Source organism: Strigops habroptila, chromosome 4 (assembly GCF_004027225.2).
Source record: "Strigops habroptila isolate Jane chromosome 4, bStrHab1.2.pri, whole genome shotgun sequence".
NCBI classification, from domain to species: domain Eukaryota; kingdom Metazoa; phylum Chordata; class Aves; order Psittaciformes; family Psittacidae; genus Strigops; species Strigops habroptila.
Window position 1 is genome coordinate 11,667,956 of NC_046358.1, and position 16,727 is coordinate 11,684,682.

General features: G+C 44.7%; 1 protein-coding gene across 1 annotated transcript; it reads right to left on the reverse strand.

Moving 5' to 3' along the window:
- Nucleotides 1-1,305: 1,305 nt before the first annotated feature.
- Nucleotides 1,306-15,593, reverse strand: PSMC6 (proteasome 26S subunit, ATPase 6). The gene is made up of 14 exons (XM_030484840.1): nt 15,412-15,593; nt 14,587-14,666; nt 14,195-14,234; nt 13,232-13,284; nt 9,514-9,581; nt 8,479-8,593; nt 7,469-7,556; nt 7,230-7,291; nt 7,017-7,140; nt 6,186-6,247; nt 4,980-5,100; nt 4,809-4,889; nt 2,895-2,966; nt 1,306-1,782 (listed from the first exon to the last, which is right to left on the reverse strand). The coding sequence occupies exons 1-14, from the start codon at nt 15,536-15,538 to the stop codon at nt 1,664-1,666; spliced, it is 1,212 nt and encodes a 403-aa protein (XP_030340700.1). The 5' UTR covers nt 15,539-15,593; the 3' UTR covers nt 1,306-1,663.
- Between the last annotated feature and the right edge of the window lie 1,134 nt (nt 15,594-16,727).

Sequence of the window (16,727 nt, forward strand, 5' to 3'; positions counted from 1 at the left end):
AGCCTCATGCTCTGCCAGTGAGGAGGGGCACAGGAAGCCGGGAGGAAGCAGAGACAGGACACCTGACCCAAACTAGCCAAAGGGGTATTCCATACCACAGCACATCATGCCCAGTATAGAAACAGGGGAGTTACCCAGAAGGACCGATCACTGCTCAGGTCAGGCTGGGTATCAGCAATTGTATTGTGCATCACTTCTGTTTATTGCTTTTTTCCCCCCTTCCCTTTTTAGTTTTATGTTCTGGCCCCTTGTTATTTCCCTTATTATTAGTAGTAGTTTTGTATTATACTTTAGTTATTGGACTGTTCTTATCTCAACACTTGGGGTTTACAGTCTCTCGATTCTCCTCCCCATAAGGGAGGAATAAAGAGGGAGTAAGCAAGCAACTGTGTGGTGCAGTTACCAACTGGGGTTAAACCACAACACACAATCACAATAGGAAGTTTTCTTACTAAGCAGAAAAAAGGTCTGTAACAACCATTGGCCACATAAACACAAAACTATTGTTGCTGTTTTGTTGTAACTGTTCTACACCTTACGCTACCTGCTTTGTCTCATGATGATGGGGAGAGAAATTAAATCATTGCTATAAGAACTGCTGTGGAAGTGCTGTTAAGCAGTGTGTTTCCTGGCAAGTCTAGAGTTCATCTAAGGTACTTATCTGTCAGCTGAGCATGCCTGGCATAATCCAATTAGGATAATCAGCTGCAGTAGTCAACTCCCAGGGAATACAAAAACAACCTGCATATGGCCAAATTCCAACCTCATCAGGTGCGTGGCAAAGCCCTCTTCAGAGCTCTAGAAGTACAGAGTACACCACTTTACATGTCTGAAGCGGCACAGGTTCAAATGATAGTAAGCATTTCCTGCCTCTACAGAGTGACTGAAAAGGGAATTTGGGAAGGAAATCCACTTTGTGCCTCTCCCACCACACTAAAAGCCATAATCAAAAATTGATGTACCAAACTGCCATCAGTTTCTGCACTCCCACTCAGATGCTTTTGTCAATAACCAGCATTCAGGACAGGAGTTATCCCAGCCTGAGGGAAGACAGCAAACATTTTAGAGGGCTTGTTTACTTCTTGCAATAATTAAATGCTAGCTCGGCCAGATCCTCTTCCCAGACAACAAGTGGAGTAACCACCACTTGACCCTCTGTCCAAGGGAAAGGTACCTCTCACATGGAGGCAAAGGCACAGGACTCCAATACAACACCTAATGCCAGAGAAGAGCTGCTCTTCAAATTCTGAAGAGGCATAATTCAACTCTCCTCAAGAGTTACAGAGAACATACACCAGGATAAGCAGATTTAAACAAGTTTTATTCATAAACTGTTTGGGGAAAGGAAATGTATTGATATAAAAGAAGTCAATAAATGAATTGACTTTCTCCAGTCTGCTAGCCCATCCAGGCACATTTATAAATTCCTACTATAATTGCTGAGAGAACACATCTCCACCCATTTTACCTAATCTGGGCAGTAATGAATATTGTATTTCAGAACTGTACAGAAAACACTTCTGTAGCCAACCTGCAACTAGTGTTACCAAATTACTAGCTACATGTTACACAAACACAATAATAAAGTACAATATTTCTCTCTTTTTATACATTATGTGTGTATGTATGATGTCTGCAGCCAGTCACAAATTAGATGGTTAAATTAAACAGGCTTGTAATCAAGCTTGGACTCCAGCTTCTTAGAATCAGCCACTTTTCTAACAGCTTTCATGAAGTCTTCCTGAACTACAAAGTCATGATCGGCACGGATCGCAAACATACCTGGGAAGAGTAATTTAACAGCAAGAGTAAGTTGGTGCTCCTTGAAGCAACAGTACAGAGACAGTACATAGAGATTCAAAGTCAAAATGCATCCAAGTGACACTGTCTGCATGTAGACTTTCACATGCATGTCCTAAGTGTTGGGAAGAGGAGTAGCCTTCAATGAGGTCACCTTTCTGAACTAGGTGATCACCAAGAAGAAATGTGTAACTTGTTTTAAACTATGAGCCTTTATTGTGCTACTTGCTCTTCCCTTGTAGGCAAACCCTACATGTACAGTGAGTTCATAATGTGGAAAAAGCATAAAATAGTATTAATTCTCTAGTCACCCAGGTACTAAAAGATGTGGATTCTCTGCAAAAAGGAGGAAAATGGATACCATCACTGTGTCTGGAATGTATCTGGCTCTTATCAAAGTGTGACGTATGTCATGATACTCAGCCAACAAGTGGTTAGAGGCCAGCTCCAGTTCAGAAATGGTACAGCTGTTTTTTTTCCTCCCATCATGCTGAACCAGACCTACAGAGATCTGTTACACCATGCATGCCACAGGGCGGTGCCCAAATCCACGTAACTCCATGTGGATCCAGCTTGTGTATGGCCAGGGATATCAGCAGGCGGAATGTCATGTGAATGCAAGGCTACTGCTCCCAGCCAGCACGTATCGGCTGGGCTATTGCTACGCCCATCCAGGTTATCTGCAGACCTGGCAAGAGATCTGTCAGGAACCTTAGAGGGAGGGTGTAAAGAATCAGGTTCTGTGTGACTGTACAGGTTGTAAACATGGAAGAAAAAGAAGAGGTTTTGTTCAAGTTGTTTCATCAAAGCTTTAGGGCATATCACCTGCTGCTGCATAACCTTAACAGCCCAGATAGGTGTGACATTCTGTGAAATATGCAACTCTTTGGGCATTTTGATACTGTCCAGATGCTAACATTACCACTAAGTAAATGCCATCAGTCCTTAAGAAAGGAATATAAGAAGTGAGCATTAGTGAACAAGTATCGTGTTCCAGCAGCAGATTTTTGACCTCCACTGAGAGAAGTATCAGAGGAAGAGCTTGAATGTTTAGCATTAACCAAGACTTACAAAATTCAGAATTAAGAAAATACCTGCTTCAGTGCAGACATTTCTCAAGTCTGCTCCATTAAAGCCATCTGAAAGCTTCACAATCGCTTCATAATCTAGTCATAAGACACAAATGTCAATTAGAAATATTCACATTTCCCATTACAGATGCCAACGAGGCATATACTATAACATATACACATATAACAAAGAAACACTTTCATTTCAGTGCGAGTAGATAGCTGTCCACTAGACTGATAAATTAAATTAACTGAAATCATCAGCTGTATTACCCCTTTCATTAAAAAATTATTTGCAGCAAAAAGCTCATATGATATTACCAAATCCCAAAGTTACTAACTGATGATTACAAGCATCAACATGAAATGCAAGAAAAGCTACATCGAGGCATGCTATCATCATTTAAATGATGTAAAAGACCAGAAAACTTAACTCCAAGGGATAATAACTCAGTTCTTTTCCCATTGTAACAACTGCGCCTACTAAAAGCATTTAATGTCTTGATATATTAAGCCTAATATTTAATGCACATATATTTACTAAAAAAGTGTCTGCTGAGCCTCCAGCAAGTTTGGATTTTTACAAGACTGCAAATTAAAAAATAAATAATCTCAACTTTCCACAGGACTTTTCAGAACAGTTTACCTTTTTTTACTTCAAGAATCCAAAACCCCCTAGAGATCAGAAATTCAACTAATTCCATGTAACACAATGTCCTATAAACAAGCCTTCCCATAACTGGAAATTAAAAAAAGCAAGGGGACTAAGTCATACTGAACATCAGAAGGTTTGTAAGTTTAAGGTCTTCAGCAGACACCAGTACTGCAGCAGGAGAATCTCATGTTGGACCCTGGAACACGTCATTATCTTCAGATTTTAATGCAATTCACACCCCACCTTGCTGGCCAGTTCTCGCCTTTCTTTCAGGAAATCAAAGTGGAGCATCACAGCCTTTCCACATCAGAGCCAGAAATCTAGCTAATACCCATCTGACATCTCACCCTGCTAACCAGTGTAAAGGAGTGACCCTACCCAGCTTCCCTCCAGTGTCCAAAGATACAAGGATGAAGCACTTTACCTCAGGCTCAAGATTTGCTTTGGAACTTCTCAGACTGCAGTGGCATGCGTACATGTTCAAGCCACCACTGCTGCTAAGAAATGCAATCCTCATCCTTCCTGCCCTCCCCCAGCTCATTCCCACTCACACACCACCCCTTCTGTTGATCTGCAGCTGTTTATGCAGCCAGTTCCACTGCTCAGATCATGCTGCATGAATAGCTCGTGTCAGCAAAGAGGCAGAGGCAGGTTGCATGGGGCTGGTGGACCTTACTGCAGTAAATGGCTGCCAGCATCATTTTAAAGGCAAATAGTTTTATTGAGGAAAGCCCTGAAGTGTCACTGTGAAACTAAGACTCTGGTCAGCATAGAGCAACAGAGTAATTAAACAAACCTTCCCCATTTTATCTGATAGATACTTCTTACATTCTGGAGAGAGTACCACTAACCAAAGACAAGCTTTGTTTCAGACAACAAAGTTTCCATTATTCTGTCTCTGAACTCCAAAGTTTCTCCATGACTTTTAAAGATTCTTTATTGTGTTCAGACTTCTGCGGGGGGGAGGGGCTAATGAAAATGCTGTTTACTTGCTTTAAGATTTTGCTTTAGAAACAGGAAACTACCTACTGAGAATCATGTTGATTTTCCAAGTTTACAACCATGCTCCAAGGGTTCATACTCAGTTTTCCTTTGCAACAGAAGACTTAGCAACTGTTCCATCAGGATGTGATAAAACAAAAGTAGAATTCCGAGAGAGGGGAAGGTGTATGGCCAGTGTAAGGACAGGAATTAGAAGGGCAGAGTTGCTATCGTAACAGCTCATTCTCTTCACAGCTTTACAAACACAAATAGAAAGGATACCCACGTAGCTTCCTACTTACCTATTTCACCATGTTTAGTGATAGGACCTGCGTGAATCTTCAAAATATCTAACCTGGCTTGTTCATTTGGCAGATCAATATCTAGAAAGAATTACAGCTTTAATAAGAGCAGAAAACCACAATCAATACTGGCAATATCCTCCTTACAACCACTGTGAAGTAGTAACTCACGGATTTTTCTGTCCAGTCTTCCAGGCCGCAGAAGTGCAGGATCCAGTGTGTCTGGTCTGTTAGTAGCCATGATCATTTTAACTCTGTGCAGAGTATCAAATCCATCCATCTGATTCAATAACTAATAGAAAGCAGAAGTTTGTTTTTAAACAACCCAAAACTTTCCTACTGTGATCTATTGTACTTACCTTTCTGCAAGAGTATTTTGACCAACATATAAAAGCAGTGAAGATAAATCAGAAAAAAAAAAAAATGCTACAAGCTGCCTAATGAAAGGCCACACACTTCCTGCATATTCTATAAGCAATAAAGAGAAGCTTAAGAGAGACACTGAAAATGCTTTGCCCTGGGAAAAAGATACCGAGCAAAGCAGAGCTCAAGCGTGAAAGACTTGGCTGAAACAATAAGGCAGTGAAAACAGTGCAAGTGCTGAAGGAGCCAGTGCCTGGCTGGCACATTTTGATTGTATTTGCATGTCCAGGACATTCAAATGAGACTTGGAGAGCCACCTCTAGAATACTAATACATGCATACATTGAACATTTCATTGTGAAGATTCAAAGCACTTGTTCTTTGATTGCAGTGATTTAATTCTTCATGTAAGGCAGACAGATTCTTTTGAACCGGGCAAAACTGTTTGCAAACATAGGCCGAAGAAGTTTCCTACTAGCTTCAGAACTCTTAATTGTCACCAGCGGTTTGAAAATTATCTTCACACAACCCAGTTTACCAGAGCAATTAGTACAGAAAAAAAGAAATGCAACTACTTTGCCTAGTTCAGGGGCGGGGGAGGGGTGGGGTGTGTGGAATCAAACTGTAACAGTCATAAAATTTTATTTATAGTGTCACTGGGACTAGAAGACACAAGCTCAGCTTTTCCTTCTTAAAAGGGGCCCTCCAAACCTTCAAAGAAAACGTGGTAAGCAGCCGCAAAGTCAAGTCACAGTAAGAGGAGAAAATATTCCAAATAATTTTAGCATTTTTAAAGATTCTTTTGATTAGTCTCCAAGTTGAACTCATGGCTGAGTTATCAGGATGTGCAGCTGCCTTTTGTAAAAGCATCATCTAGTTCACTTTTAGTGTCAGATTATTAACTCCGAAAAAATTTTACTAAGAACTTACTGAGGCAGATCAGTGTAACAATTCACACCTGTATCAGTATTCGATGTGGGCTGCACATTAAGGAGTCAGGGATTAAACACTCACCTCCATCAGAGTCCTCTGAATTTCTCTATCAGCTGAGGTGCCTTCAGAAAAACGGCGACCACCTGCAGCATCCCAAACTCATAAGTGACAATACTTTTGCCTTCATATAATACTAAGATGACAATTAGGTATCCCTCTTAAACTGGGGGTAGGAGGGGTTGTACTTAGAGAGTTAAATGCACGCATTTTTAAAATGCTTTTCCACATAGTCATAAATATCGGAGCCAGATACAAGCAGGTATCATAGAATGATAGAATAGTTTGGCTTGGAAGGGACCTTAAAGATCATACAATTCCAACCCCCTGCCATAGGCAGGGACACCTTCCACTAGACCAGGTTGCACAAAGCCCCATCCAACCTGGCCTTGAACACTGCCAGGGATGGGGAAGCTTTTCAGTTTAAAAGCTATTCGCCCTTGTCCTATCCCTACATGCCCTTATCAAAAGCCCCTTTCCAGCTTTCTTGACACCCCCTTTAGGCACTGGAAGCTGCTCTAAGGTCTCCCTGGAGCCTTCTCTTCTCCAGGCTGAACAAGCCCAGCTCTCTCAGCCTGTCTCCATAGCAGAGGTGCTCCAGCCCTCAGAACATCTTCGTGGCCTCCTCTGGACTTGCTCTAAACAGGTCCAGATCCCTCATGTTAGGAATCTTTATTACATATGGTTCCAAGCTAGCTGCAACAGCTCCAGAAGGAAGCTGAACCACTTGTTCCATTATGTTTCTTCTTTACAAAAACATTTGCACACTTTCTTTTGAGAGGACAGACTGTGGCTTTATAGCTAATTTCAGTGTTAAAAGCATAATCTAGCCACCCCCCAGGCCATCAGCCTTACCGATAGCATCTATCTCATCCATGAAAATGATACATGGCTGATGATCTCTGGCATAGTTGAACATCTCTCTGATCAGTCGAGCACTTTCACCAATGTACTTGTCCACTATTGAACTCGACACCACCTTTTGAAAGACAAAAGGCACATGGATGAAGACACTGGAGTGCAAACAAATTAAGCATGTGCCTGAGTGCAAGAGTACAATCACACTACCTTCAGGAAGTTGCAGTCAAGCTGGCTAGCAACAGCTCTGGCCAAAAGTGTTTTCCCTGTACCTGAAGAGACAGGAGATTGAAGGATTTTAAGCAGCAACTGCACGCATTCAAAAAAAGCCCCAAAATAAAATAATAAAACAGTAGCAGGGGAGAAAAAAGTAAAAACAAAATAACCAAGCCTATTGCCACAGTTTGAGAGTGACAACTAAGCATTCATTACCCTTTCATGAAACTCACCAGGGGGGCCATAGAGCAAGCAGCCTTTCGGAGGTATAATTCCCACACGCTGGAATAGTTCCGGGTTTGTAAGAGGCAGCTCTATTACCTGTGAAGAGGCAGATCAACAAACTGAGACTCAATGTTTGAGTTTCAGCTCAGCAATCCCAGAAAGCTAAGAGTACACTTGCCAGCCTGCTTTCCAGATACCTGTGTTCTGATTTATCTGTGCATATTTTGTACGAGAAGCAGTTAAGAAAATGTCAGATTGATCTAAGGGAGCGATCCACAATCCTGCCTTCGTTGTTCAGGCTTCAGCTCAGCAATAGCTTGTCTCTCACAATGCTCTTTGCTACTGTCATAATTCCGCTACCCAGAGTGATTCTAGTAGGTTTTGTGCAAAATTCAAGCCTGGTTTGCTGGCTGTCAATCCTAACTGTGCTCTCCCACTGACTTTATGGCATGCCCTTAGCTAAAGAGTCTCAGTTTCCCAAAATCCTCCTCTTCAGAGAATTTTCTTCATTTTAATCTCAATCCAAGCTGCTCTAACAGTGGAGATAAGATGTATCAGTTTGAGAACTGGGCTGTGGTGTTTAGAATAATCTCTCTGCTACTGTGAGGTGTGCGCCCAGCACACAAGCAGTCTGTTACAGTCAGCTAGCTCACAGTGGCACAAGCTCATCTTCAAACACCCCCATTCTTGGGCAGACCTGCACAGCCTGCAGCACTGATGCCCAAACTAACAAGATTACTTCAGTACAAGCGCACCAGCGTCCTGCCATCGCACTGCTGTTTACCACAAAGCCAGTGACACAGCTGGAAAACATGGAAACCAACCTTCAGAAGTTAGCTTCTAGTATAGGAAAATGTGGTCTAAGTTAATGAAACATGGAAAGCACCAGTCTGATAGGATCTTTTAACAGCCTGTCTCATGACATTTAGGACAAACATCAGTAAAACATTTTTGTGCTGAAAAACTTCACTCAGAACATGTACCACTATCTGATAAGTGTTTCTGAAATACTTGATACCTCTCGCAGCTCTCTGATTTGTTCTGACAAGCCTCCAATCTCAGAATATGAAACATCCCCTGGATCTTCATGAGACATATTATAAACCAATGGATCCACTTCCCTTGGCAAATATCTGGGGAAAAGAGAGTGAAAAGTAGACATTTTTCATTGTGCAGACACATTTACAAAGTTACTGCAAGAAATTTTACAGAAACTATGAAAATTATTTCTTTTCCTCCCCCCTTGACAAGTGTATTTGATGATTAAAAAAAAACACCCAAACAAACCACCTCCAGATCTAGCAAACTAAGTTTCAAACCAAATAAAAGCTTAAAATATTGATGAAAATGCCAAGTTGTAAGTTCTTTTTCTTTTTCTTTCTTTTTTTTTTTTTTTTTTTTTTTTTTTTTTGGGTTTTTTTTTTTGGGTTTTTTTTTTTTTTTTAAAGAACCACCGATTTGTTTTTAAACCATATATAATTCTAGAATCACAGAACAGTTTGGGTTGGAAGCAACCTTAAAGCTCATCCAGTTCCAACCCCTGCCACAGGCAGGGACACCTTCCACTAGACCAGGTTGCTCCAAGCCCCGTCCAACCTGGCCTTGAACACTGCCAGGGATGGGGCAGCCACAGCTTCTCTGGGCAACCTATGCCAGCGTGTCACCACCCTCACAGGGAAGAACTTCTTCCTTATATCTAATCTAAATCTCTCCTCTGTCAGTTTAAAGCCATTCCTCCTTGTCCTATCCCTACATGCCCCTGTCTAAAGCCCCTCTCCAGCTTTCTTGTTGGCCCCTTTAGGTACTGGAAGCTGCTCTGAGGTCTTCCTGGAGTCTTCCCCAGGCTGAACAAACCCAACTCTCTCAGCCTGTCTTCATAATAGACACATAAGCCTTCCCTCGAAGTAACTGTCCTCACTCAAGCACTGTTTTGCTGAAAGCATGTACAAAATACTACAAAACTGATCATTCAAACGGTTATGTAACCTACTCAGATCACTATTTTCCCTGTCTATATAATGAGCAGAAGAGCAGCTGTAGAGCAGAAACCTACCTCATGATGGTCAGAGTGGTCATATCCAGAGCAACTCGCGTCCCCGGCTTCAGCTTACTTTTGTCAAGCTAGTCACAGAGAAAGTATTTCTATTAGAACCATACTCCAAAACAATATCTGGTTTTAGCCATGATGTTTACTGCAGCTCACACCCTTCGCTTAACCACACACAAGAAGAAGACAAAGCTGCCAAGCTACATGCCAAGCAGCTCATTTAGTAAACACCATGTTCCCACTACCACCATTTGCAGGAATGCCTGAACTGGGAAAAAGGTGGCCCATGGTTTCATGGAGACATGATCTCTTGGACAAGTGATCCAGACACCAGCCTAGACCAACAAATCTGCTGGTTGTCACAACTGGACACCTGCAAAGCTAAACCAGACCACAGGAATAATTTTTGTTTGCACTGAAATAGGTCTTGAGCAGCACGTCATTAAACACTCTCTCACTTTTGAAAATAAATGCTATTTTCTAGACCATAATAGGCTGGTTTGCTTTGGCTTTTTATTGCTGTCAATCTGACCTGATTAGTGAGAGACTGAATCCTACTCTCTGCTTGACACAGTGCAGAACCAGCTGTTTCAGAACAAGTAAGCAATCCTCCTTTAAGAGCACAGGGAACAGTCTGCCTGTTCAAGTCCCAGCCTGCCACCCTTCTGCTCAATGGTTTTCCAATTTCTGGACTGACAGAAAGGGTGAGTAGATGTTCCTAACCTATTTTCTCCAAGCCCTCCATCATTTCATATTTCCACATAATCCAGTTATAACCCTATATAAAGTTGGATGTTCCAGATGTTATTCTTCTGCTCTCATTTATCTCAGCTGCCCTATTCGCTCATCTGCCCTGGCAGTTTTTGCCTGCTTACTCCATTTTTATGAGATTTTTAAACACAGTAGCAGTCCTATTCCAGCACACCCTGATAAATTCAGTTGGAATTAACACTATTAACTTGTATTTTTCACCTTATTTTTAAGAAACTTGGTCTAGGAGAGCAGTGTCATCTCTTACACAACACAACCTTGAACAACGATCAGAGATTACCTCCACATCTGAAGAATACAAAACCTATTTATTCCAAGTTTTACTGACATGGCACCTGAAAAACAAGGATTTTGACACTCGTTTGCAAGCACTGCCTGAAGCTTCCCATCGCCCACACTAGGGGGATTTAGAAGGTCCCTTGCCCCCGCAGGTTCTTTAGTCTCTCATGGTGTTCAGGATCACGCTGTCACTCCTATACTTCAGTCACTAGTAAGACCTCTTTCCCGCTAGCTAATCTTAAGGAATCTGTAAAAGCTTGTAATTCTACCAGATTCAACACTGCCCAGATTTAAATTATTCCACAGTGAGAAGAAAACAAAGAGAAGGCACTTGACCTTGAATTCCTTAGGAAAAGCACTTCAGATAGCATAATTTTGTTTCAATGTAAACAGTGTCATTCTTCCTCAGCAGTGCAGCACACCCACAGTGACTTCCATCAAAAACTAGTCCTTCGAGTAGTCTGTGAAACACTCCACAGGAATTCATCTGTCTTGGTATTTTGACGTTTTGAAACCAATCATGGATATGTGATTTTTTTAGCCTCTGGTATCAAATCATGGATCTTTTAAGATCAGAAAGTGTTTTTACTGAAGAATAAATTTGAAAGTACGTGTTGCAATGCCAGCCTCATCCAAGCACAATCTATTCCTTAGCATTTACCTATTTCAACACACAACCTCAAGACTACCTCACATGACCTGACATGGAATTAAGGATACTTATGTTCCAGAAAAATAGTTTGTTCGTTCCAGTGAAAGAAAATAGTGAGTTTGCACCACAATGTCTTGAAAGGGATGAAGCTTAAAATTATTTATTTAAAGAGCATTTCAACACTAGCAGATCTTGCAGATGTTTTACACAAGCAAAAACAAAAGCATCACGGCAGTATGCTCGAGGGAAGTCAAGAGTACCTGTATATATGCTACCTGAACTAACACACCTACTGGCACCCACATTTCTCCAACAGTTTGTCTCCAAAACGAGGAGAAAAAGTCCATCCTTACTGAAAAATACACAATCCATCAAGAGAGTCAACACCATAGGAGAACACTTACTGCATGAGTTTTGCTCACTGCTTACTGCCAAGCACTGTTAACTGTGGGCCTGCACTGGGAATTCCCCTGTCACCCTGCTTTTCAAATTGCTCAGAGCATAACCCTGCTCTGCCTCTCAGCTCCTACAGCCACCCCAACACCACGATGGATGAATCATCTAAACAGCACTGGTGAACTTCTGTATGTTAGAATCATAGACTGGTTTGGCTTGGAAGGGACCTTCAAGTCCATCCAGCTCCAACCCCCTGCCATGGGCAGGGACACCTTCCACTAGACCAGGTTGCTCCAAGCCCCGTCCAACCTGGCCTTGAACACTGCCAGGGATGGGGCAGCCACGCTGGAGCTCTATCACACTGATCTTCAATTTAACTTCCACATACAAACCTTAAGATAATCCAAATATTCTGGATACTGCAAAACATTTGCATTTTATTCTTACAAACACATTTTCTTCCTTGACATAGAATCAGTAAGAGTTAAAATTCTGCACCAAACATCAGTTTCTTTGCAGAAAGAAAAGCCACCTCTAATACACCACTACTACATGTCTGCTCCTGCCACTGAAGGAATTTGGTTTTCACAACTTCCAAAATGCAGGAAAACACGCTACAATCACAGTGTGTTAAAAGCTCAGCTGTAGTTACCTTTCCCCACCATAAAGGAATCTGCTTAAGATAAAGTCACAGCTGTTAGAGAATCTTACACTTGTTTGTGCATTAGAACCATAAAGCTAAATGTTGCTGCATTCTGCCTTCTTGGGATACACGATCACTGCTCTCTGTTCAGAGATACCTTATGGTCTCACATTTCATACATTCTCTTCTTTGCTTCCATTTCTCAAAGTCAGGGATGGGTGTAATAAAATCTAAGTAGAGATTTGCTTTTGCTCCCCCAGTGGCTCTGGAGTTGCAGAACACTTCCACTATGTATTCTGGGTCCTACATACTAGGGGTTTAATTACTCTAAGGGGGTCACATTCAGCGGTCAGTTAACCAACAAGCATTTAAACCACATCTGCAATAGAATGCTTTACTCTTTTTATGAAAATAAAAAGCAAAGAGCACCTCTTAGTGGTTGTTGCTGACTACAGCAGATGGATTATGCTGTACACAAGATTAGGTATTAAAGTGTCTGGCTTCTACAGAATATGATACAGGTAAAAAAGGTGTTGTCCTGTGGACTGGGACTACCAAGGCTTTTTTTAAGATCCCTCAGTGTTCGAACAGGGGCCTTGCCTACCATAATTATTTACTGGAGTGTAAAACCGTTAGGAAAAAAATATATGTATGTTTAAAATCTGAAGCTCAGCACTATGACAGCAAAAGTCACATGCTGTATCCACAGCACAGCAACGGAGACCTTACACAGCTGATTAATTTTTATAGCGATGATTAATTTCAGGGAATTCAAGATAAGGCAGAAACACAGAGCTTCAACTCCGTTAAAAGAATAAAGCACATGCAAGGTTACAGGAATGTTGTGGACAGCTTTGTCTTTACTAGGAAGTTACTATTACGAGCTCCAAAGGGAGAGGGCAAGCAGATAGCAGATACTTAATCCTAAGTAAGCACCCAGTTTATGAAAAGCAAACTTATGAATATTGACACAGATCAGGTACCTGACGACGACAGCCAACCACGTATCTTGGTCCATTTGTAGCCTTCACAATAACTGGAGAAAGAAGATCAAAGAAAAAAAATCACATTTACTTGATTCACTGGTCTGTTAAGCTTCTTGTATTTTCTGCCAATATCCAGATCACCACAGAATCATAGAATTGTTTGAGTTGGAAGGTACCTTGAGGACCATCTAGTTCCAAACCCCCTGCCACAGGGTTTCCATGCCCTTCCCTCTCCAGCTTTCTTGTCAGCCCCTATAGGCACCAGAAGTTGCTCTAAGGCCTCCCTGCAGCCTTCTCTTCTCCAGGCTGAAGAACCCCAGCTCTCCCAGCCTGTCTCCAGAGCAGAGGTGCTCCAGCCCCTGGAGCATCTTCATGGCCTTCTCTGGACTCACTCCAACAGGTCCAGAGCCCTCTTGTGTTGGGAGCCCCAGAGCTGGACACAGACCTGCAGGTGTGTTCTCACAAGAGTGAGGGGAAAATCACCTCCCTCAACCTGCTGGTCACGCTGCTGGGGATGCAGCCAAGGACACAGTTCTCTTTCTGGACTGCAGGCACACACTGCCACGTTGAGCTTCTCATGAACCAACACTCCAAGTCCTTCTCCTCAGGGCTGCTCCCAATCCAGTCTCTGCCCAGCCTGTATTTGTGCTGGGGATTGCCAGAACCCACGTGCAGGACCGTGCACTTGGCCTTGTTGAACTTCATGAGGTTGGCACTGTCCCACCTCTCCAGCCTGTCCAGATCCCTCTGGACGCCATCCCTTCCCTTCAGTGTGTCAACTGCACCACAGAGCTTGGTGTCATCAGCAAACTTGCTGAGGGTGTGCTCGATCCCAGTGTCCGTGTTGCAGACAAATATTTTTATACTCTTAATTTTTTACTCCTACAAATCTTTAGCCAGAATTTAACTACAGAAGCTTTTTTCAAGATCTCAAAGAACACAACAGTCCAACGTACTCACATTTCTCTTCCGTTAGCTGTTTAAGAACCTCGCCAACAATCTGCAAAACAATAAATGCAGTATTAACCTACAGATAAACTACCACCCAAAACCACCTCTAACGTTTGCTTCAGAACACTGAAGATGACTGTCAGCTTTGAAATCCTCTCTCTTGCTTCACGCTGCTCACCAGTGCTTTTCTTTAGCACATCTCTGTTAAGCAGGACACACACAGGAAACCTCTCTCACCCACACCCTCAGCACATGTGTTCCTGACAGCAAGACCCCCGATTCTCTCAGCCAGACTGTTCCCACTTTTTCTTGATGCCACAAAGAGACTGAAATGCTACGTCCAGGCAGGTTCACTGCCAACCACTACTACAGCATGCCATGACCTCATTTTTCTTACTTACCTGCCCAACACTCTGCAAGGCCTTGAGATCATTTTCTGATTTTTCATATTGCTTGGTAAGCTCCTTCAGCTGTTCCCTTACTAAAACGTGAAAGAAATATATAGGTTCACTAATGTCCAATCCAACAAGAACTTAGAACTAGGCCCTTTTCCAGAGTTAAAGCTTTCAGAAAACTCCACACCCTGCAAGTCACCCTCCTGCAAGCAGAGCTGAGCCCCTGCTCAGCAACCCTGGGGACCGCACACCCTCGGCAGGGTGGTGATGGGCACAAACACTCTGCAGAAGGCATCTAAAAACCCAACCCCCAATGTAAAAAGCTCAAATACAAAGGTACCAGCGCCTCTGCACCGCACTGGTATTTATACTGTCTGTAGTAGATATTTATACCGATGTAGCATACAGCATTTGGAACTAGAATATAAGAAGCTGACAGAACAACCTCACGGGGGAAAGGGCTGAGGAATCCCGCTCCCGCACCCGGCGCGGCGTGGAGCCGGCAGGGCCCGACCCTCCCGCCCGCCCCAAAGCAAGCGAGTCCCCGGCGCCCAGGCAGCCCCACGGGGCTCTCCAAAGGGAGAGCAAAGCAGCACGCCGCCGGCAAGGGGAGCCGCGCCGCAAGGCCCCGCCGCCGCCACCGGCAGCGCCCCGGCGCGCCCGTGCGCTCCCTTCCGCCCGGCCGCCGGCGCTGCCCCACGGGGCCCGGCCAGGCCCATGACGAAGCGCGGGCAGTGGCGCGGCGGCCACCGGGCTCCCTCAGGGCTCCCCAGGGCGCGGAGCGGCGGCGATACCGGTGTCAACAGCTCCGGCGTGGCGGCGCTCACTCACACTCCTTGAGGCGGCCATCGATCTCCTTGTGCTCCAGCAGCTTCTTGCGGTAGTCCTGCAGCGCCTTGTCTCTCGGGTCCGCCATGATGAGCAGCCGCCGCTCATAGGGAATGCCGGGAAGGGCCATGGCCGCGCGACCGCCCCGCCCCGCCCCCCGCGCTCGGCCGCCCCGGCGCCCCGCCGAGCGCCGCAGCACCCCCTGCCGCCGCGGAGGGGGCGCGCGCCTAGCGGAGCGCATGCGCCGTGCGGGAGGCGCGGGCGCTCGAGGCCGGCCTGGCCGCGGGAGGGGCGCGGGGCGGTATTTATGTGCGTGCGTTAACGTGCGGGGCAGCTGTGCGTGTGTGTGCGCGCGTGTGTGCGCGCGGGGTGAGTGCTGGGCACCGCGACGGGCCGCTACAGCCCCCTGCACCGCCACAGGCTGGGGAAGGGTGGCGGGAAACTGCTCAGGGAAAAGGACCCGGGGTGCTGGTTGATGGGGCTGAGCATGAACAGCTTGTGCCCAGGCGGCCAAGAAGCCAACAGCATCCTGGCCAACAGCACCAGTGCGGCAGCAGGGCCAGGGCAATGATCATCCCCCCCTCAGCACTGGTGAGGCTGCACCTCAAATCCTGTGTTCAGTTCTGGGCCCCTCAGTACAAGAGAGACATTGAGGTGCTGGAGCGGGTCCAGAGAAGGGCAACAAAGCTGGTGAAGGGTCTGGAGCACAAGTCTGATGAGGAACAGCTGAGGGACCCGGGGGGTTTAGTCTGGAGAAGAGAAGGCTCAGGGGAGACCTTATCACTCTCTACAACTACCTGACAAGAGGTTGTAGTGAGGTGGGGGTCGGTCTCTTCTCCCAAAGAGCAAGTGATAGGACAAGAGGAAATGGCCTCAAGCTGTACCTTGGGAGGTTTAGATGGGATATTAGGAAAAATGTCTTCACCAAAAGGGTTGTCAAGTATTGGAACAGGCTGCCCAGGGAAGTGGCTGAGTCACCGTCCCTGGAAGTGTTCACAAACCGTTTAAGTGAGGCTCTCAGTGATTTAGTGGTGGCCTTGGCAGTGCTGGGGTAAAGGTTGGATGTGATGATCTTAAAGGACTTTTTCAACCTAGTTGATTCTATGATTCTATGTATGTCTATGCACACACCTGCACATCGCAGTGTCTGGCACGAGCAGCAGCCGGGTTTGGCCTCCCGAGGAGCCTCTGCAGCTCCATGTCCCAGCTGCTGCGCGGGACCTGCCCATCCAAGGCGGCTGCCCCAGGGTTTGGGCCATTCCGGAGCCTCGGAGATGTCAATGGAAAAGACAAGTCACTAGATTACAGCCAAGCTATGG